Source organism: Miscanthus floridulus, chromosome 8 (assembly GCF_019320115.1).
Source record: "Miscanthus floridulus cultivar M001 chromosome 8, ASM1932011v1, whole genome shotgun sequence".
NCBI classification, from domain to species: Eukaryota; Viridiplantae; Streptophyta; class Magnoliopsida; order Poales; family Poaceae; genus Miscanthus; species Miscanthus floridulus.
Window position 1 is genome coordinate 110,939,545 of NC_089587.1, and position 22,876 is coordinate 110,962,420.

A 22,876-nucleotide genomic window follows, 5' to 3' on the forward strand; every position below is an offset into this window, starting at 1 on the left:
GATCGACCGGTTGACAGGAACGGTGGGAGCGGCGGCGGCGCGCGGCGAGGGGGTGGCAATGCGGCGGCGCGCAGTCGGCGTTGCGTTCGGAGTCGCGGAGGCTGAATGCCAGTCAGTGGTGTAGCGGGCCGCACAAAGTTGGGCTGCTCTGGAGAGCAGAAGGGTTGGGCTGTTGCCCACCGTAGATTATAGGGCCCATCGCAAGCACAGGCGTCCTCCTCGCTAAAATTCCTGCCCCTTCGGCTTCATGCGACACCAGCGACTGCTAGACACCTACCGCGCCTACCATCCGTTCCTCGACGCCGCCGCCGCCCGCGAGGCATCGGTGCTCCCCGTCAACGGGATCCCCGACGACTTCGACTGGTGGGACCACATCACCGTTGGCCCCATCAAGAACCAGGTTCGTCCTCCCAAATCCAGCACCCATAGAGCTATTCTCATGGTTGTCTCTTGATCGTTTTGATCTCGCCTTTCATGTCTAGACATTCTCTGGTTGATGTTTAGGTTCTCTTCTCGTCTACCAGCTGTTCACCTCCCGTCACATAATTCTAACTACTAAGTTAATTCTAACTACTACTAAGTTAGATTTTATTTTTCTCGACTAGCGAGGAGAGGTGCTTACTATTACATTAAAAACGGCTTTGATATTACCAAATCTGCTGTGATTTTACTTTTTGCATCGTGATGTAAGAACTAAGGATTAAGGTCCTGTCTGGATGTTGCAGTTTTGGAAAACTGTAGTATCACAAAACTGTGGTTTTATAAGCCAAAGAGACACAAAACCGTGGTTTAGGAAAAAGAGGTCACGAGTGAAGTTTCTAAAACTCCCAAAAGACTATAGTTTTGATAAAACTATGGTTTTAGAGACTACATGATTTGTTGTATCCAAACACCTGGTAGCTTTTGAAAATCAAAGTATTTTGTAAAGCCATAGTATTTCTCTAAAAAAAAAGGGCGTACCCAGTATAGAGAGCTCCCGCTCTATACGTGGTCTGGGAAAGGGTGTCAGTGGTAAGCCTTATCCTCGCCTGTGCAATGTGAGGAGACCGCGACTCGAACCCGGGACATTCCGGTCACATGCGGTAAGACTCTAAAGCCATAGTATTTCTCTAATACTTCAAAAATACTTTGCATCCAAACAAGATGCTAAATAAACCTGGAAAATACTATATCTGCAACTTTGTATGTCATGGATATTCAGGATTGATATACTTTGATTCTATATAATATAAATGGATGTAACTGCAGTTGCTGTTGTCTTTGGAAAAAAAATCTATCATGATTTTTGGTAGATTTTCACCTCAGCATTCATTTTTTTTCAATTTTCTTGATTTACTCCTCAGCATTCATAATATTTTTGTTGTTTTTTAAATGTATACTTTAATTCTTTGAGACAAGTTTTCTTGTGATTTTTTAATAGTTTTGGTCTTATTTGTAGTTAATTTCACGTAGTATTGAATTATTTGTGCTATCTCACAGTAGGTGAAGGCAGTGAAGTGTTGAATTGCTGACCTAGTTGCCTGGGTTGGCATAACTGCTAGTGCCCTGTTCGCTTGGCTTATAAGTCGTACTTTTTAAGTCAACGAACATTATTTTTCTCTCACAATAAATCAGCCAACAGTACTTTCAGCCATGGCTTATCATCCAAGCGAACAGGGCATAGGTTGTGGAATTGGTTCAGAACCAGAGTCTAGGGATTCATTGGATCTATTTACAGGATAGTCGTTTGGATTGTTTGGATTGAAACTGCTGGTGGTTGAGATTGTTTGGTTTTGGAAGCTAGACTGGTGCGAAGGATTGATTTGGTCTTTGTGCATGAATAGAACAGTGTGGTGTGGATTTGGTCTAGTTTTTAGGCTCTTAGCAGGCTCAAAAGTGGAGATGTGCCACTGAGGCCTAAGGGTTTACTGTGTTTTTTGTACAGCAATAAGGGGGCAAGTGAGAAGGATGAGGCTGGTGGGGTTGACGGGAGGCATCGCATCTGGGAAGAGCACCGTCTCCAACCTCTTTAGGGACTCTGGTGTACCCGTCGTGGACGCCGATGTCGTTGCTCGGGTAAGCAAGCGGACCAAACCTAAAGCTATCTGATGTTATTCGTGCAAAGGCTGCTAGTTTTTAGGTATGAAATTGCTTGTCTTTAGTTTTGTCAGTTTGATATGTTACTAATATCGCATCATGTAGTTGGAAAAATGCCTTTACATGGAGTACCAAGTGTAGATTGGTAATTGTATTCAATCTTACGCCTTTCTTGCCTCTCATAGTGCGACCATAGTAAGATTTTGCCTAATTGTTATTAATTATCTCTCTTGGCTACGCAGATAGCACTTTTGGTCAAAATCAAAGATGGAGGTAGAGCCTGGTCCTTAGTGGGGCTTGTGAAAATTGGTGTAACGTGATGTCTTCTCAGGCTCACGGCTCCATGTTATATAGGCTAGGAAAGCCCCTAGTGTGGCATTACATCTTGGAGTACAAGACAAGAAAGATTTACATGGAAAGAAAGATATCAATCAATCAATCTACTACAATACAAGGAAACAACAAATATGGAGCCATATCTACATTGCCTTGAGAAACAATCCGCATCACCGTGACAGTTCATGCGATTGTTTCTCAAGGCAATGTAGATACGGCTTCATATTTGTTGTTTCCTTGTATTGTAAGTAGATTGTTTGATTGATATATCTCTTTCCATGTAAATCTTTCTTGTCTTGTAATCCAAGATGTACTGCCACGCTAGGGCCTTTTCCTAGCCTATATAACATGGAGCCGTGAGCCTGAGAAGGCATCACGTTCCACCCAATTTCATGTGGTAATCAAAGTTAGGTTCCTCCACGATCTAGTTGATGGCTTCTTCTTCCGCTCCTGGTGCCTCGGTCTCCATAGGGTATCCTATCACTGAGAAGCTTGTGAAGAACAACTTCCCCCTCTGGAAGGCATAGGTGATGTCGGCTCTGTGTGGGGCACAGGTGGCGCACTTCGTCAACCCTGACGCCCCTGTGCCGGCAAAGGAGATCGCCAAGTCGGCGTACAAACCGACGGAGATGATCCCCAATCCAGAGTATGATACCTAGGTTGCCAAGGATCAATAGGTTATGAATTATTTGCTTGCCTTCGTCTCTTGTGAAATTCTCATCCAAGTTGCCACCTACACTGCTGCAACGGAAGTCTGGAAAGTTATTCAGGACATGTGCATGTCGCGATCCCGTGGCCGCGTCATCAACACTCGTATGGCGCTCGCCACGGTGTAGAAGGGCGTGTCCATGATCGTGGAATTCTTGAACCGCACGGATGACATGGCATCTGCCGGGAAGATGCTGGGAGACGAGGAGATTGCCTCCTACATCCTCGCCGGCCTCGACGCTGACTTCAATCCTGTCGTCTCCGCTATGGCAGCGCGCACCGAGCCGCTGTCGCTTGGGGAACTCTACACCCAGCTAGTCAGCTGGGAGCAGCGCATGGGTCTGCTGCATGGCGGAGGGTCGTCTGTGAACTCCGCCACTCGTGGCGGTCGTGGTGGGAACGACGACCATGGTGGCGGCAATAGCTGTGGTCGCGGTCGTGGTCGCGGCGATGGAGGACGTCCACCATAGCACAACGACTCCACCGGCGACCGCCCCACCAGTCAACTGTGGCAAGGAGGGCCACACGGTTCTACGCTGCTACAAACGCTTCAACTCTCCTTCACTGGGCCGTCGGAGAATAGATCTGCCTCAGCTGCGTCCACTTCCTACTGCGTCGACACCAACTAGTATACCGATACCGGCACCATCGACCACATTACTAGCGAGCTGGACAAGCTCACTATGAGGGACAAGTATGTTGGCATTTCTTAGCGCAATCACCAAGTGAGGAGGTTTTAAGTCCATCACCGGCAACGGCGTCAGAAATGTCTGTTGGTATTTCTTAACACCATTACTAAGATTGAGTTCATCTTAGCAACGCCGCCAAGAAACACCAACTACGATAGTTCTTAACGATTACAGAAAATATCTGCAAATGCACGGATCTATCGTTGTAGCATTTCACCCGGAAGTATTTAGGGTATTGTTATTTATATTTTTCTAAAGGAGGGCAAGGTATAAGAGTCTAGCATAGATATAAACATTATTACATACTTGCATAGTGAACCATAGTACATGACAGGGGTAAAAATGGTATTTCATGGATAGTGGACATAGATCTGGGCCAACCTCAAGGATAAAAGAAAAACAAAGAATAAAAGAATGTTCTTACATGGAGCCGACATATTCTAATATAGCCGTGCAAAGAACTAAGTGTGAGATGGACGGGGAGATCTTCGGGCACTGGTCTGCTAGGAAGCCAGGGAGACTTTAAGACTCCTACACAATGCCCAGACATGGAGGGTTACTAGGGACGGACAGGGCTGACTCCGACCCTACGGATCGACAAATAAGAAAATGGGCAAACCCGAAGGAACGACGAACCGTCACCCCAACCCTAGCTCTACTTCTACTCATACAAATCATATGAATGAATAAGTATGAAGTTGAACATGTTAAGATCATGACACACAAACTATATGCTAGTTCATATATCGTGATTATAACAAGACAACTATATCCTAGTTCTATAGCACAATTATATAAATGATATGAGAGCATGACTTTGGAAGAAATTCTATTTGTATTCATACAAGCTTTCTCTCTTTTCTTCCAAGGAGCCAAGCCCTCCTTGATAGCTCTTGCTAGCTCCAAACTACTACTAAGAACTAAAGATTACAAGTAGAGGTGAGGTGTGTAGCTCCAAATGAGGTGTGTGTGAGAGGTGAGCACTAGCCCTCTATTTATACTAATTCTTGGTTGGTTTGGCGCATGTATTTTTGGAAACCGCCGTGGACCGACGTAGCATGGCGGCATGCAACCACCGGAGAAAGGTGGGGCCGAGAGGAGGCGGTGGGGGTGCGGCCGCACCCAGGGTGCGCGCGCACCCTGGTGGGCCCGCCTCGCGACCGCCTTCGCCTGGTCGGTTCCTGGATGGGCCTGGACCCTGTCCACGATGGTATTCTGCCCAGGTAAGTTGTGAAGGTGGGCTTCTCTATTCATTTCCTTTGCGCATTTCTGCATCACGCTTTCTGGATAGCGCATTTTGCTTAGTTTTGTTTATTTTCCACTTGTATTCGAATGTGTGACCTGCAAAACATGTTTTCTCCAATACAAGTGGAACTAGGTCAATAGTAAAGGCATATGTGTCAAAAGATTGTTTATTTCTCCTGTTTTGGACTATAATGGGCGGTCGGATGTTGTCGTTAGTGACCGCCAACAAAGTACCATGGCACCGATCAGGTGCACACCGCCAGCGGCGCATGTATGAGAATTAACCAGATTGGTCGAGTTTTGTTCATACCCCTAAACATGATCTTGTTCTAAACAATGTTCTTTATGTTCCAGAAGCTAGTATAAATCTTGCATCTGTTCGTCGCCTCACATATGATAATCATGCCTTCATTGAATTTCATCCAAACTATTTTTTGGTTAAAGACCAGGCAACGAAGAAAATACTCCTTAGGGGAAATTGTGAAGGTGGTCTTTATTCCTTGAAGAATAAAGTGACATACAGCACCGTCAAGTCCTCTGCTAGGTGGCAAAGCCGGCTAGGTCACCCCTCCTTTGTAGTTGTTGATCAGTTCCTTAGCAAAACTAGCATTCCTTTTGTTCCCGAGTCCAATAAAAAAACAGTTTGTGATGCATGTCAGAAAGGCAAGAGCCATCAGCTTCCGTATCCTCGGTCAACAAGTGTATCTTCCAGTCCCTTTCAATTAGTCTTTTTGATGTATGGGGACAGACTCACACCTCTGTTGGCAAGGACAATTTTTATGTTAATTTCATTGATGATTTTAGTAAGTTTACTTGGATCCACTTGCGCCATAAGTCTGAAGTTTTTGGGATAAAAATCATCAATTAAACTAACATAAAAATTGTTTTTGCCAATAGAGGTGGGAGCCGGTCCTCATACATCAGAAAAGACTAACTCATAGGGACTAGATGATACACTTGTTGACCTCGGATACAGAAGTTGATGGCTCTTGCCTTTCTGACAAGCATCACAAATGGTTTCTTTATTTGACTCGATAATAAAGGTATGCTATTCTTGCTAAGGACCTGATCGACAACTCCAAAGGAAGGGTGACCAAGCCAGCTATGCCACCTAGTCGAAGAGGACTTGACGGCGCCGCACGTCACTTTATTTGGAGACGAACTAGACTTCAAGGGATAAAGGCCACCTTCGCAGTTTCCTCAAAGAAGAATTTTCTTCGTTGCCTGATCCTTAACCAAAAAATAGTTTGGATGAAATTCAATTAAGTCATGATTGTTAGAAGTGAGACGATGAACAGATGCAAGATTTTTACTAGCTTCCGGAACATAGAGAACATTATTGAGGACAAGATCATGATTTGGGGTATGAACAAAACTTTGACCAATCTGGTTAATTCTCATACCTACGCTGCTGGCGGTGTGCACCTGATCGGTGCCGTGGTACTTGTGCCTCACCGTGAGCTTGTCGAGCTCGCCAGTGATGTGGTCGGTGGCGCCGGTGTCGGTGTACCAATGGGTGTCGACACCGTAGGAAGTGGAGGCTGCCGATGCCGATCTGCTCTCCGGCGGCCCGGTGAAGGACACGTCGAACCATGTGACCCTTCTTGCCACACAGTTGGCAGGTGGGGTGATCAGCATTGGCGCCATTGTGTTGTTGATGATGCCCTCCGCCGCCGTGACTGCGGTCACGGTTATTGCCGCTGCCACGGTTTCCTCCTCCATCGTGGCCGCCTCGGGTAGCCGAGTTAGCTGAAGACCCCGGACCATGTAGTAGATCCATGCGTTGTTCCTAGCTGACGAGTTGGGTGTAGAGTTCCCCAAGCGACAGGGGTTCCACACGAGCCGCCATAGCAGATAAGACAGGGGGTTGAAGTCGCCGGCGAGGATGTAGGAGGCGATCTCCTTGTCCTCCAGCTTCTTCCCATTCATGCAGCTGAAGTACTCTGCAATGGTGGATGCGCTGTGGCAAACACCATCCGAGTGTTGATGACGCGACCACGGGACTGTGACGTGTACATGTCCTGGATGGCCTGCCAGGCTTCTGCCGCTGTGGACGCGATGGACACCTGAACAAGGATCTCACGAGAGATGGAAGATAACAAGTAATTAAGCACCTGCTGATCTTTGGTGACCCAGTTTTCATACTCTGGGTTGGGGATCATCTCCGTCGGCTTGTCCGCCGACCTGGCGATTTCCTTCGTCGGCACTAGAGCATCGGTGCTGATGAGATGCGCCACCTGTGCTCCACGCAAGGCCGACATGACCTCCGCCCTCCACAGAGGGAAGTTGTTCTTCACGAGCTTCTCAGTGACATGAAGATGGAGACCGAGGCACCAGGAGCGAAAGAAGCCATGAACTAGATCGTGGAGGAACCTAGCACTGATTACCATGTGAAAATGGGTGTAACATGATGCCTTCTTAGGCTCACAGCTCCTTGTTATATAGGCTAGGAAAAGCCCCTAGCGTGACATTACATCTTGGAGTACAAGACAAGGAAGATTTACATGGAAAGAAAGATATCAATCAATCAATCTACTTACAATACAAGGAAACAACAAATATGGAGCCGTATCTACATTACCTTGAGAAACAATCCGCACCACTGTGATCACTTGTCACGTATATTTCCAACAGGGCTAATATTAACCTCATATGATTCCGCCACATTGTTCTTAGCCTTGTCTTTTTTGTCTACATTAGCGGCATTTTTTCATACCTATACCTTACTTGTACCTAAATCTAGAACTTAGGCCTGAGGGGAATAATTAGCCTTCCAGCCCCCGCGTCGCCCCCACGCAGGCGACACGGGAGGCGACCCGAACCCTAGCCGCCTCTCTCCCTTCCCTCCCTCTCTCCAGCCGCGCCGTCGCCGGAGCAGGCCGCCGGCATGGCCGTGCAGCTTGCCGTGAGGGCGGCGGCGAGGCTCTTCTTCGCGGTGGTGGCTGCGACGGTTGGGGACGGGCTCGCGTCCTGGGGCTCGGCGTGGTCGTTGGGGCAGGGGGTGGTGCCGGCGTCTCCAGCGGCTAGCCTCCTCGCTTCGGCGTCCGGATCCGGCGGTCCGTCGGCCGGATCCGCGCGGATCTCCGGCGGGCCGCGCCTGGGCGCGCGCTGGGCGGCGGTGGCGGCGGCTCCTCCAAGACACCGCGGTTCCGCGGGTTCGGCGCCCGTGGTGGCGGCTGCGTCGCCCAGGGCCGGGTAACTTCCTCTTCCTCGCGCTTGGTGGCGGCGTGCGTAGTGGCGGGGCGGCGGGGCGTGCCCTCGCGCGAGCCGCGTGGGGCTCGGCGGGGCCGCCTGCTGCGGCTGCGGCGCTGGCCAGTTCCCGTGCAGGCGCCGGGCGGGGGCGGGGGCCCTTTCTTCCTCCTCCGCTTTCCCCTTTCCTCCTCGGCCTTGGCGTGGAGGTGGCGGCGCTAGCCGGGGTCACTGGGTCTGCCGCCCTGATGGCCAGATCCGGTGCCCCCAGGGCAGGGGGCGGCGCCGGAGGTGGGGCATGCGCCTGTCGGTGGCTGGCGGAGGTCGACAGCGTCGACGGCGGGTGCTTGTGCCGGCGACGACAGCTGGCGACGGCTTCGGTGTGCGGCAGGGTGACGCGCGTGGCAGGGTAAGTCTACCTCTGCATGTTGCCCGTGATGGATAAGTCTCATGTGTGGCTGGTCTTTGTGGGGCTGTGATGCTCACATGGTCCTTGTGGCTGTTTTTCTGTTTTTAGGACATCTTAGACTAGAGGACAGCATCTTAGACTAGAGGATAGCATCTTAGCTAGGACAGCATATTAGCATCTTAGACTAGCATCTTGGCATATCCTTGGCTGGCTAGCAGCCTATAAATATGTAACCCCAACCCCTCAGGTTGGTATGGCATTTGTGTGAGCTTGTGTGAGAAATAGACAAGAAAATTGCCCCAACTCCTAGTGTCATCCTCTCTCGATGAGAGTAAGAATTCTCCTACTACTAAGAGTGAGAATTCAGCGACTAACAACTGGTATCAGAGCCGTATTATCCTGTAGCCCGAGCATCTCTTGCTCATCTTCTCTCCCAGCCACACAACAGCCCCAGCTGCGAGCAACAGCTCCTGCCGCTCCTGCTCACACCTCCCCCGCGCAGACGAGCAGCAGCTCGTCTGAAGCAGCCCCCCGGTAGCGCGTCATGTCCGCAGAGCAGTCTCAGCGCTCGGTCGCCTCGAGCACTCGGCGTCGGCAGGAGGCCGAACTTGCCGCGGCAGAGGAACGCGAGCGAGCGGCGGCAGAGACCGCTGCAGCGGCGGCAAGGGCGTCGAGGCTAGCAGCGGCAGAGCTGGCAGCAGCCAGAGCGGAGGCGGAGGCAGCGGCGGCGGCGAATGCAGCGTGTGCGGCGGCGGCGGAGGTCGAGGCTCTGCGCGGCAGCATCGGCAGCTCCATCTCCGCTGACGACACCGCCGACGCGGACCTCGAGCTGCTAGAGAGGGAGGCAGCGCGAGCACGGGCGGCGCGGTGGGCAGCCGCGCACGCCCACGAGCGTGGTGGCAGCCCAGACAGGCGCGGACGCGCTGGCGGCGCTCCTGGTGGAGGCGCGCACGGCGGTGGCGCTCCTGGGGCAGCCGCGCACGCCCACGAGCGCGGCGGCAGCCCAGACAGGCGCGGACGCGCCGGCGGCGCTCCTTGAGGAGGCGCGCACGGCGGCGGTGCTCCTGGAGGAGGCGCGCACGGCAACGGTGGCGGACGGGTCGATGGAGAGCGCGGCCTTCACAAGCTGCGTGGCTCTCTCTCCCCGGATCGGTACCGACGGGTCGATGGAGAGCGCAGCCTTCATAGGCAGCGTGGCTCTCTCTCCCTGGATCGGTACCGTGGTTACCACGGGCTCCAGGCTGTTGTCAGGGACGTCGGTCCCGGCGGTGGGTGGCCTACCCTCACCAAGACCAACTACGTCGAGTGGGCTGCGGTGATGAGGGTAAAGCTCCAGGTGCGGCACATGTGGGAGGCAGTTTGGTATGGCGACGTCGACTACGACCTAGATCGACGGGCGCTGGATGCTCTCATCGCTGCAGTCCCGCCCGAGATGCAGTTCTCGCTTACCAGCAAGCAGACTGCCAAGGAGGCTTGGGACGCCATCGCTGCGGCACGCATCGGCAGCGACCGCGCCCGCAAGTCCACACTGCAGGCACTTCGCAAGGAGTGGGAGAACCTGGCCTTCAAGCCAGGTGAGGACGTTGATGACTTTGCTCTCCGTCTCAACACTCTGTTGCAGAAGATGGTGCAGTTCGGCGACGACACTTACGGCGAGGAGAGAGCTGTCGAAAAGCTCTTCCGCTGCGTCTCCGAGAAGTACAAGCAGATGGCTCGCTCGATCGAGTCTCTGCTGGATCTCTCCACGATGTCGATCGAGGAGGCGATTGGTTGCCTCAAGGTCGTCGACAGCGATGAGCCACAGTCACTCTCGGGGCCCATCACCACTGGCGGGAAGCTCCTCCTCACTCGGGAGCAGTGGCTTGCCAGCCAAGGTGACCGGAGGAAGGGGGAGCCTTCTTCCGCGACAGGCGGCCGCAGGCGTGGCAAGCCACGCAAGGCGCGCAGAGACGCCCAGGCCGGGGCGCGAGGACGTGCCGAGGGTGATGCCCGCGGAGGCGCCCAGGGCGGCGCCGCCGGTAGGCATAAGCCTGCACGAGACGACGCCTGCCGCAACTGCGGCCAGCTTGGCCATTGGGCCAAAGACTGTCGACAGCCACGACGCGGCCAGGCCCACGTCGCACAGGCGGAGGAGGAGCCGGCTCTGTTCATGGCACATGCCAGCATCGAGCTACCTCCAGCGGCACCAGCCGCAGCGGCTCTCCTCCACCTTGACGAGCCAAAAGCACACGCCCTCCTCGGCGACAGCTCCGGCAACGACAAGACTGACGGGTGGTGCCTCGACACCGGCGCCACCCATCACATGACCGGTCGACGGGAGTTCTTCACCGAGCTTGACTCTAGCGTCCGAGGCTCCGTCAAGTTTGGGGATGCCTCCGGCGTGGAGATCAAGGGCGTCGGCTCCATCATCTTCACCGCCGTGTCTGGTGAGCATAGGCTGCTCACCGGAGTCTACTACATCCCTGCGTTGAGGAACTCCATCATCAGCTTGGGACAGCTGGATGAGAACGGTTCGCGCGTGGTGGTTGAGGACGGAGTCATGAGGATTTGGGATCGTCGTCGTCGCCTTCTTGCCAAGGTATCCAGAAGCGCAAATCGACTCTACGTCCTTAACGTGCAGGTGGCACAACCCCTCTGTCTCGCTGCTCGTCGGGACGACGAGGCGTGGCAGTGGCACGAGCGTTTCGGGCACCTTCACTTTGAGGCCCTGAAGCGGCTCAGTGCCACGGAGATGGTGCGAGGCCTGCCGTGCCTCGACCATGTGGAGCAGCTCTGCGACGTCTGCGTGTTGACGAAGCAGAGGCGACTCCCCTTTCCCCAGCGGGCGAGCTTTCGAGCCAAGGAGAGGCTCGAGCTCGTGCACGGGGACTTGTGTGGCCCGGTGACACCGGCCACACCGGGAGGACGACGCTACTTCCTGCTGCTCGTCGACGACCTCTCCCGCTACATGTGGGTGATGGTCCTCGGCAGCAAGGGAGAGGCTGCGGACGCCATCAGATGCGCGCAGGCTGCTGCGGAGGCGGAGTGCGGCCGCAAGCTGCGCGTGTTGCGCACCGACAACGGCGGCGAATTCACGGCGGCTGAATTCGCGTCGTACTGCGCTGACGAGGGCATTCAGCGCCACTACTCCGCGCCGTACAGCCCGCAGCAGAACGGCGTCGTAGAGCGGCGCAACCAGACGGTTGTGGGGATGGCTCGGGCCCTCAAGCAGAGGGGGATGCCGGCTGTCTTCTGGGGAGAGGCGGTGGTGACGGCCGTCTACATCCTCAACCGCTCGCCTACCAAGGCGCTCGACGGCAGGACGCCGTACGAGGCTTGGCATGGGCGCAAGCCGGCGGTCTCCCACTTGCGGGTCTTCGGCTGGCTCGCGTTCGCCAAGGAGCTTTGCCACATCAGCAAGCTCGACGACAGGAGCACTCCGGGAGTGTTCATCGGCTACGCGGAGGGCTCGAAGGCCTACCGCATCCTCGACCCGAAGACACAGCGTGTGCGCACGGCGCGCGACGTTGTGTTCGACGAAGGACGAGGATGGGCGTGGGACAAGGCGGTGGACGATGGCTCGGCTCCGACATACGACGACTTCACTGTCGAGTACGTCCACTTCGAGGGAGCTGGGGGAGTAGGCAGCTCTTCTTCGGCGAGCGCGTCTACCCCAGTCCCCGAGCCTCCACCGACCCCGGCGCCTGCTACTCCGACAGCTCCACGCTCTCCAGCCAGGACCTCGGCTGCGATGAGTTCTTCGCCGGCTTCACCACAGCCGGCAACGCCACGCACTCCAGCACCGACAGGCACCTCTCCGGGCACGTCTACTCCAACACCAGCTCGTGTCGAGCACAGACCGGTTGAGCTCGCTACTCCGCTCTCTCACGACGAGGAGCGCATCGACGCGTACCACGACGGCGAGCCGTTGCGCTACCGTACGATGGAGAACCTTCTCGGCGACCAGTTGGTGCTGGGACTGGTGCCTCACGACCTGGAGGACCTGGAGGCGCAGTTGCACCTTGCATGTGACGACGGCGAGCCTCGGTCGTTCGCAGAGGCCGAGAGACACGCGGCATGGCGCGCCGCGATGCAGTTGGAGATGGATGCGGTTGAGAAGAACCGCACCTGGGAGCTTGCTGACCTTCCTCGTGGCCACCGCGCGATCACCCTTAAGTGGGTGTACAAGCTGAAGAGGGATGAAGCCGGCGCCATCGTCAAGCACAAGGCTCGCTTGGTGGCACGAGGTTTCGTGCAGCAGGAGGGGGTCGACTTCGACGACGCCTTTGCTCCCGTGGCACGGATGGAGTCCGTGCGACTCCTCCTTGCGCTAGCTGCCCAGGAGGGCTGGCGTGTTCATCACATGGACGTCAAGTCGGCGTTCCTTAACGGCGACTTGAAGGAGGAGGTCTACGTGCACCAACCGCCGGGATTTGCGATCCCCGGCAAGGAGGGCAAGGTGCTCCGCCTGCGCAAGGCCCTCTATGGCCTGCGGCAGGCACCGAGGGCGTGGAATGCCAAGTTGGATTCCACGCTAAAGGGGATGGGCTTCGAGCAAAGCCCGCACGAGGCGGCCATCTACCGACGGGGCAATGGAGGAAATGCCCTGCTGGTGGGTGTCTACGTCGACGACTTGGTGATCACCGGCACCAAGGATGCGGAGGTGGCGGCATTCAAGGAAGAGATGAAGGCCACCTTCCAGATGAGTGACCTGGGGCCTCTCTCCTTCTACCTGGGAATCGAGGTACACCAGGATGACTCTGGGATCACGCTTCGACAGACCGCCTACGCCAAGCGCGTCGTTGAGCTAGCTGGGCTCACCGACTGCAACCCAGCTCTCACTCCGATGGAGGAGAGGCTGAAGCTGAGCCGCGACAGCACGACGGAGGAGGTGGACGCTACGCAGTACCGGCGTCTTGTGGGGAGCCTTCGCTACCTCGCCCACACACGGCCGGACTTGGCATTCTCCGTCGGCTACGTTAGTCGGTTCATGCAGCGACCGACGACGGATCACCAGCAGGCTGTGAAGAGGATCATCCGCTACATTGCGGGGACTCTCGACCACGGCCTCTACTACCCGAGGTGCCCTGGGGCGGCACACTTCGTCGGGTACAGCGACCACGCCGGCGACATCGACACCAGCAAGAGCACGAGCGGGATCCTCTTCTTCCTCGGCAAGTGCCTCGTTAGCTGGCAGTCGGTCAAGTAGCAGGTGGTGGCCCTGTCTAGCTGCGAGGCCGAGTACATAGCGGCCTTCACCGCTTCGACTCAGGCGCTCTGGCTCGCTCGACTGCTTGGTGATCTCCTCGGCAGAGACACTAGAGCGGTGGAGCTCAGGGTGGACAGCAAGTCCGCTCTGGCCCTGGCAAAGAACCCCGTGTTCCACGAACGCAGCAAGCATATCCGGGTGAGGTACCACTTCATCCGAGGCTGTTTGGAGGAAGGGAGCATCAAGGCGAGCTACATCAACACCAAGGACCAGCTTGCGGACCTGCTCACCAAGCCCCTTGGGAGGATCAAGTTCCTTGAGCTCTGCTCCAGGACCGAGATAGTTCAACTCTCCCACAAGACGACGCACAAGACTTAGGGGGAGAATGATGGATAAGTCTCATGTGTGGCTGGTTTTTGTGGGGCTGTGATGCTCACATGGTCCTTGTGGCTGTTTTTCTGTTTTTAGGACAGTATCTTAGACTACAGGACAGCATCTTAGACTAGAGGACAGCATCTTAGCTAGGACAGCATATTAGCATCTAAGATTAGCATCTTAGACTAGCATATTGGCATATCCTTGGCTGGCTAGCAGCCTATAAATATGTAACCCCAACCCCTCAGGTTGGTATGGCATTTGTGTGAGCTTGTGTGAGAAATAGATAAGAAAATTGCCCCAACTCCTAGTGTCATCCTCTCTCGATGAGAGTAAGAATTCTCCTACTACCAAGAGTGAGAATTCAGCGACTAACAGCCCGGTCGGAGGGGGTGGCGGCCGATGCAGCTGTGCGGCTGCTGTGAGCAGCCGGCGCGTCGATGCCCCTCTGGAGGGGCTTCTGCGGGATGGCGGTGACGACGACGGTGGCAACAGGCTACGGTACGGCATCTTGGCTCGATGTTTGTGCTAGGGGCACCTCGGGCGAAAGCCTTAGCGACGGCGACACCTGTGGGCGCCATTTTCCTTGTTGGGGGCGTCGCGTTCTTGTACCCCCAGCCATGTCTTCCACGGGTGGAAACCCGGTCCATTTCTGGACAAGCGACGGCGGCGCTATCTGCGTCGTACCCTTCCTGAAGGCGTCGCTGTGGAAATTCGTCTCGGCCATGATGTCTCCTTCGGCGGTTGTCCTCTGCCTCTTCGGCGCCCGATTGACGCGAGACGGCGAGTTCTGCATCGGGAAGTCGGAGCTGCTGCATCAGGGGATGTAGCTCGGCAACGATGACGCGGGTCGACCTCCTTCTCCGACGGCTGGGTTTCAGCTTTTGCGGCTCGGCAATCGCCGCGGGCGAGGCGTGGGATCTGGGCAGGAAGTCGGAGCTGCTCTTCGCGGAGCCGTTGAGCTCGGCAACGATGACATGTTGCAGCCTCCTGCTTCGGGCCCGTTGGTCTGTCATCTTAGGATGGGTCGTCGGTGTTTTGCCATGGGAAGTCGGAGCTGCTGGCTGCTTTGCAGCCACGCTCGGCAACGATGACTCATGGTAGTGTGTACTCTAACGCGTTGCGTGGGTGGGCTAACCTTTCGCGGTGTTTGGCACCACGCTTGGTTACCTTTTGCTTGTATATAAACTTCATTCGTCTTAATTGAAAGGCAGAGCTTCTGCCATTGTTTCAAAAAAAAAAAAAAAGAACTTAGGCCTGTGTATTAATTCAAAAGGAAGCTCTCCTACCTTTTACATTCTTTTTTCTAAAAAAAGTTGTATCTAATTATCAGAGTTCTGGTCTTTCAAATAGTTCTTTACAGATGTGCATCACTTCAACTTAGACTTCATGAAATTTTAGATTGCTACTGAACTTGTTTCCTTAAGGTATTTCTCATTTTTTAATCTCCTCTTGGAGAACAATTGCAATTGGATCTTTTACCAAATATTGGCCCTATTTGGCAGAGCCCAGCTCCAAAGAAAAAAAAACTGTGCATATCTAGCTCCAGAAATCTGTGGAGCTGGAGCTCACCTAAGTTGTTTGGTAGTTCTAGACAGAGAATAGTCTTAAGATTCTTGAATTTAGCATACAAACTCGAGTGGAGCTGGAGGCCTGCCAAACCCTTCATGCTGCAACTGGCATTGGCACCATCTGCAACTCATTTTTGTGGGAATGGCAAGTTGTATAATCTTATAATTGTTCCTTCTATTTCCATGTGTTAGTTGGTATCTTCGATATAGATTGAAATAGAAAATCATTGTTACCACAGTGCCTGAAGCAAGGTTATTTTTCCTCTTTTATGTACGACCTGACAGCCGGTGTACTAAAAATACATAAAAATAGTTACTAACATACATGACCTAGATACATTACGTGCACTGCAAAGCAGGATTGGTAATAATATTTTCAGTGTTCTGAAATTGTACTGGATGCTGTAAGTTATAAGTATGTTTGGTTACAAAGTTGTTACTGATTATGGAGCCATGCATTTATAGGATGTAGTGCAGAAAGGCACCAGAGGTTGGAAGAAGATTGTAAAAGCCTTTGGGAATGATATTTTGTTGGAAAGTGGAGAAATTAACAGAGCTCTCTTGGGACAAATCGTATTTTCTGACCCATCAAAACGTCAACTTCTAAACCGGTACAGATTTCAATAATATTTTGTCATCTTCCGATCTCTTTTATATGAATGCAGTTGTAGTAGTCAATGGTCTAATACTCTTACACAATGTTTAGTGCAAACTGATTGCTAAAAAGAGAATAGTTACCTTGCTTGCATCAAGGGCAACTATCATTCTTTCTGTAGATGATAAAAAAAAGTTGGGATTGTTTGGTTATATGTTTATTAGTTATATATTCATAGTAATATGCTGAACTGTGTTGAGTTTTATTTGGCTTAGTATCACAAGGCCTTAAGTACTAGGTATTTAGTTTTAGAAAGGGCTTGGTCCATATCTTCTCACTCACTTTTTTGTTTGGTTTGGGGAAGGGAATGGGTTTATTACCACCACCTCAATTCTCACAAGGCAATAATTACTATAAGCATGAGCGATGGAGTCATTCACTCAAAATTCATGAGATGGACTCATGATGAACCACCTCAATCTAAACACACCCTAAATGTGACAAGACTTACATTAGCTACTCTAGTAGAAAATGGAAGTGGATACATTAAAGATGTTATAATAAACTGTGATACTACACTGCCCTCTTCTAATTTTAACCTCCTTGTATAGTTTCTCATCACCGCCGCTTGAGATCACAATGCTTCCTTCATACTGGCATATTTACTATATACTTGTTCTGTTGTATTTGGCATAATTGTTCAATTGGCTAAATCATTTATTCTTCTTTTATCAATAGTTGGCATTTATTTACAGTATTGGTACTAGTGTATAGTTTCCTTGATAGCTTATTGGTCACTTTCAGTCTTCTGGCACCGCATATTTCTTCTGGCATAGTCTGGGAGATAGCAAAACTGTGGATGAAAGGCTGCAAGGTTATCATCCTTGACATCCCTCTGCTATTTGAGACAAAGATGGATACATGGACAAATCCAGTCATTGTTGTCTGGGTTGATCCAAAAGTCCAGATTGAGAGGCTCATTTCAAGAGATGGATGCTCTGAAGAACAAGCTCAGAATAGGATCAATGCACAGCTTGCACTAGACTGGAAGAAATCAGAAGCAGACATAGTGATTGACAATTCTGGCTCTCTGGATGACACCAAAGAGAATTTCCAAGAAGTGTTGAGGAAAGTCTCGGAGCCCTTGACATGGAAGGAACGCTTTAGATCTAGAGATGGTCTCATCTCTGTTGTCGTCTGTACTGCAGTGGGCATATTACTTGCCCAGAAGAATCTGCTATGATCATTTCAAGGTTTAGGAAAGTAAAAATGTTGATACAGTTTTAGAGGACCGGCACAACTAAGCTTATCTAATGTCTCTGAGTCTGGAAAGTGAAGGGCAACATTTGAGACTCAGCAATGAAATAAATTTCGTAAGAACCACTGTTTTTAGTTGCCCTTACTGGTTAGTGGTTCAAGTAATCGAAGTCTGCATTTAGGGCTTGCTGGGCTCAGCCAAATCTTGTACCAAACTATGTGGATGCGATGGGAATTACAACTATATTCAGCCTATGGCCTATCCATGTGCATATGAATTTTTTTTACCGACTAAGGGGCTGTTTGGATTATCATGAGCTAATTGTTAGCCAGCTATTTTTTTAGCTCAAATTAGTTCTAATGTATCAAATTAAGAGGGATAATAGGTGGGCTAATTGTTAGCCAACTAGCTAGCCAATCACGACATTTAAGCTAATTTTTAGCTCCGACTAGTAATTAGCCACGTGTACCAAACATGCCCTAAAGCACGGCCACGCATGCATATCTGCACAGCCTAATTATGGAAGCCAGTTGATTAGAAGCCTGCCATTTCTGGCAAATTACCTAGTACTCCCTTCAGTCATCACACAAAGTGTTGTTTTCAGGTTAGTCAACTTCAACTTTTCAATTTTGAGCAGGTACACATTACTCTCTCTCTCTCTTTTATAAATGTACAGATTACTCTTTCAATCTTGAGTTTTTTCAAAGTGATATGTGTATATTTGTTTTAAAAAATAGTTTGATATTATGCATTTTTCAAAGTTTGATTGAAATGGTTGATTTCAGAAAACATAATACATCACTTATTTGTCACTGGACAGAATAATCAATTCTGAACGTCGGTGCCTGTTTGACTAAGAAAAGCACATGTATGCTACAGATCGCCATGGCTAGCGCCCGGACGTCCGAACGCTAGCCCCCCGTCCGGATGCCCGTGTTGCTACCCCAAGTCCTACATCGCGTGCTTGCCCGCCTACGTCTCGCCTTCTGTGTCCGTCCGCACGCACGTGGGGGCCGCCCTCACTAGTGGGGACCGCCTCTGCCTTCCTGCGTCTGACACCGAGACGAGACAGCAGAAAAGACGAGAAGGAAAATGTAAGACTCGATCTAGTTTTGGAAACATTCAGATTCAAATGCATTGTAACATACGTCTAAAAACAAATAAAACATTTGAAACATGCATCTGAAACACTTAAAAAAACATTTGAAACCATTGTAAACATACGCAACATCCAGACAAAACACTTGCATCATATGTGTGAAAACATATACAATGTCTAGATAAGCACACTTGCAACATACGTCAGAAAAAAACAGATGAAACAATGAGAATAGGAGCTTGCAACATACGTGTATAACTATTACAATATGTGCAACATTTCGATCTACTTTTGCAACATCCGTATTAAACACTTGCAACATATCTTTGAAATATTTGAAACACTTGAAACAGACGCTTGCAACATGCAGTTTTAGCGCAAACATCTCCTTACTGCTTGGGAGAATAGAGGCTCGTCAACATGTGGAGTTCGCCGAAGGCAGTGACCCGACGGTGCTTGTAGGCAGCAGCTTGGCGGTGGCTACGCGACAGGGCAGGGAGGCAGCGGCCTCGCGCCGCGCCTGGCAGGGCCGGTACCTGAGCGCCGCAACTCACAGGCAGCCGCACGCCGAAACCAAGAGAGGGCAGTTGTGCGCCGCATCTTGTAGGGCTAGCAGTCGAGCACTGCATGCGGGAGCGGTGCCGAGCACCGTGTGCGGGAGGGAAGCAGAGCGGAGCGAGGCATGTGTAGGGTCGCAATGGCGGACTAGAGGGGTGGTGAATAGTCCTTTCTAAAACTTAATCGCACTGGCCAACTGAAATAAATGTGGAATTAAAACTATCGGTCTAGCCAAGACTACACCCCTCTATCTAAGTTCACAAGCACCTTATAAAAGATCATAAAGAGGCAACAAAGGTGCCGGGCTATCTAGTGCTCATCTATCCAATTCTAACTTCTAAGGTCACACAAACCTATACAACTAATACTTCAAGCAACGGGGGAGCTCCTACACAACTAGTAAGCAAAAGCACAAAGCTCCTAAGCTCACTAGCAATGCTCAATAACAAGGCAACTAATGCCAAATTAGAGAGCGCAAATTACTTAGCTACACAAACTAAGTAATGTGACTAACAAGGTTACTCAAAGCAAATTAGTCACGTAAGAGCTACTTCTATGCTACACAAGCAAGAAGGCAACTAGCAAGCTACTAAAGCTAAACTAGTCACAAGAGCAACTACACAAGCACAAAGTATGAAATGTAAATACAAGGTTGTGTTGCGCAGAATGTAAACCACCGAGAAGATGATGAAGACAATGTTGACACGGTGATTTTCTCCCGTTCACTTGGTTGCCACCAAGCTACGTCCCCGTTGTATCGACCGCTCACTTGGTGGTTCGGCGGCTAATTGGCATCACCCGCCAAGCCCACACGTCGGGCACCACAAGAACCTACCCCGAAAGTGAAGGTAGCTCAATGGCACGCTCAACTAGAGTTGCTCTTCATGATCCCCGCGGGGTAAGCGCAATCCCCCTCACAAATCCTCCTTCGAAGCACCGCACAATCTTCTTGCGTGCTTCAACGGAGTCGCAAGCCACCAAGCCATCTAGGAGGTGGCAACCTCCAAGAGTAACAAACACCATCGGCTTGCAACACGATCACCTAGTGTCATTCGATGCAACTTCATGATGCAATCGCACTAGAATCGCTCACTCACTTGATCGGATGATCACTATCAAGCACAAGTGAGTTAGAGAGCTCCCAAGCACACCTACACAAGCCACCAAGGCTTAAGGGTGCTCAGCAACCAGCCCAAGCCTAAGCTCCACCTCTATTTATAGCCCCCAACCCAAATAGAGCCGTTGGAGCAAAGCTACTGGTTTCTGCGAGGGCACCGGACATGGCGGTGCCTGGCACCGAACACGGTGGTGCCCTTCCCAACGGTCGAATTCCAACGGCCGTTGGTCACCGAACAGCTAGGGGCGGTGCACCGCCATAGGGGGGCGGTGACCCCTGGGCTAACTACGCGAAACACCAGCTCTCTAGATAAAAAGGGGGCGGTGCCCCAGCGGTGCACCGAACAGCCCCTGGCGGTGCACGCCAGACACGGCGGTGACCGAGTCACCCACGCTGCTGCTCTCGACCTCGGTCTAGTGGGCACCACCCTAGGGGTGGCAGTGCCACCGGACAGACAGTGGTGGTGCCCCCTAGGGCACCAACCAACTCCTTCCTCTCGGCCTCCAGGTGGGCACCGCCCTAGGGGTGGCGATGCCACCCATATAGCACTCCAAGCCTGGTTTCGCCTCCTCTTCTTTACCAACTTCTTCACCTTTGCAAATATGCTAACACCACCAAGTGATCACCAACTTGTGCATGTGTGTTAACTTTTCACAAATATTTTTCAAAGGATTAGTCACTCGATTCACCACGCCACTCGATCCTAGCAACGATGCAAAGTTAGATCACTCGAGTGGTACTAGATGACCGATATGCAAACAAGTTTGCTCCTCTTAATAGTACGGCCATCTATCCTAAACTCGGTCATAAACTTCTCTACTCACCTATGACCCGTGAAATGAAATGCCCTATAGGTAATACATTTGCCTTGCGCATTCCATTCCATCTCCTCCAATGTTGATGCAACACATGCACCAACCATATCACAAATGATATAATCCACTTCATATCATCACGTGACCTTATTGGTTCATCGATCTTAACCTCACTTGCTTTTCACCGTTGCCTTCGTCCATCGGCGTCAAGTCTTGCTCAAGCTTCACCGCCACGCGGTCAATCGCTCCAAAGCCTCCAACTTGCCCTTCATGCTTGCAACCGGTCTATCAAGCCAAGTCTTGTCTTGATCTTCTCCACCTTAGTCACATGACTCAATGTCATGTCTCATATGTAATGAGCTCCTTCATCACATGTGTGAGCCTTGCAACAAATCCAAGCCATTTCACCTCCATGGCATAGGTTGCTCATACATGATGTACTTGTGGACTAATCACCTGTGTATCTCACTCAAACACATATTAGTCCACCGAAGGTTGTCACTCAATTACTAAAACCAAACAAGGACCTTTCAATCTCCCTCTTTTTGGTAATTGATGACAACTCTACAAAAATATGGAAATTAAGCTCTTTTGGATTCATGTTGTTTGCCCAAGCAATTTTACCATGTGTAAATGATTTTGGACAAGTACCACAAATCCGAATTAGTAGTATTAGCTCCCTCTACATATGTGCTAGAGTGTTTGGTTTGAAGCTCACACATATGCATAGATTGGAATTGTGGGAGAGTAATTACTACCAATGATGCTAAGGTGTAAAGAATTAACCTTTGAAGTGTGATACCAATCGGAGTTGCATCTTTAAGTTCATCCTTAGCACCGTGAGTAGCTAGACAACAAATATACTAGAAACCCCATGAGATCAACATTATAAGCAACGTTCTAGTACCACGTGTAAAAATACAAGTCTAACTACCAACCTATACATGCTAGTTATCAAATCATCATTCAAGTTTTACAACTAGCATACAACACACAAGCATGTATATCAAATTTAAAAACATATGCAATGCAAGCAAGCACATGAATATGCACATATCAAATGCAATCAAACAAGTTCATGAGCTTGCTCCCTCTACTTGTGTGCTTCTCTTGTCCAAGAATTTTGATCCTCTCATATTCTTCAATGTTGCTCCCTCTTTGTCCATATTTATGTCCAAATCCAACTTCCCTCAATATCTTTGTACTAATCTCTCCCCCTTTGTCATCAATTTTCATAAAAGGTGTGCATCTCTTGATACAAAGGGTTGCATTGGGGTAGATGGTTGACACTTGAATCTTGCATTTTTTATGGACATCACTTCATATGTTGGAATGACACCATTTGGATAGCTCTTGAGATACCACTCAAAGGATCTTTGACCTTGATACCAATCGGTGGGACACCTCCCCCTATGTCATAGCATGGGTCATCCATTTGCTAAACTTGAGCTCTTGTAGTGAGGGATGCATTCTTCATTTGATGACCACTTAAAGTTGAGGATCACTTGTGGAACCACCATCTTGCATGATTGATACCACGTGTATGATTGATTTGTCAATAGTGACCATTTCTTGAACATTTCCTATCTTCATGAGTACCACTTGTAGGATATCACTTGTAGGTTGATCTAGACACCACTTGTGAATA

General features: G+C 50.9%; 1 protein-coding gene and 1 non-coding gene across 4 annotated transcripts; both read left to right on the forward strand.

Moving 5' to 3' along the window:
• Positions 1-139: 139 nt before the first annotated feature.
• On the forward strand, positions 140-17,924 carry LOC136477158 (dephospho-CoA kinase). 3 transcript variants are annotated; one of them, XM_066475216.1, is made up of 5 exons: positions 261-400; positions 1,925-2,055; positions 4,867-5,032; positions 16,252-16,397; positions 17,186-17,924. In XM_066475216.1, exons 2-5 carry the CDS (start codon positions 2,042-2,044, stop codon positions 17,622-17,624), a joined length of 765 nt encoding a protein of 254 aa, XP_066331313.1. In that variant the 5' UTR covers positions 261-400; positions 1,925-2,041; the 3' UTR covers positions 17,625-17,924. The 3 variants fall into 3 exon arrangements, with proteins under 3 accessions (XP_066331314.1, XP_066331313.1, XP_066331315.1); XM_066475218.1 differs by lacking the exon at positions 4,867-5,032 and having other exon boundaries at positions 267-400; XM_066475217.1 differs by lacking the exons at positions 1,925-2,055; positions 4,867-5,032 and having other exon boundaries at positions 140-400.
• Positions 3,312-3,448, forward strand: LOC136478842 (small nucleolar RNA Z247). The gene has a single exon (XR_010764515.1). It is a non-coding gene; the product is annotated as a small nucleolar RNA Z247 (small nucleolar RNA).
• Positions 17,925-22,876: the final 4,952 nt, after the last annotated feature.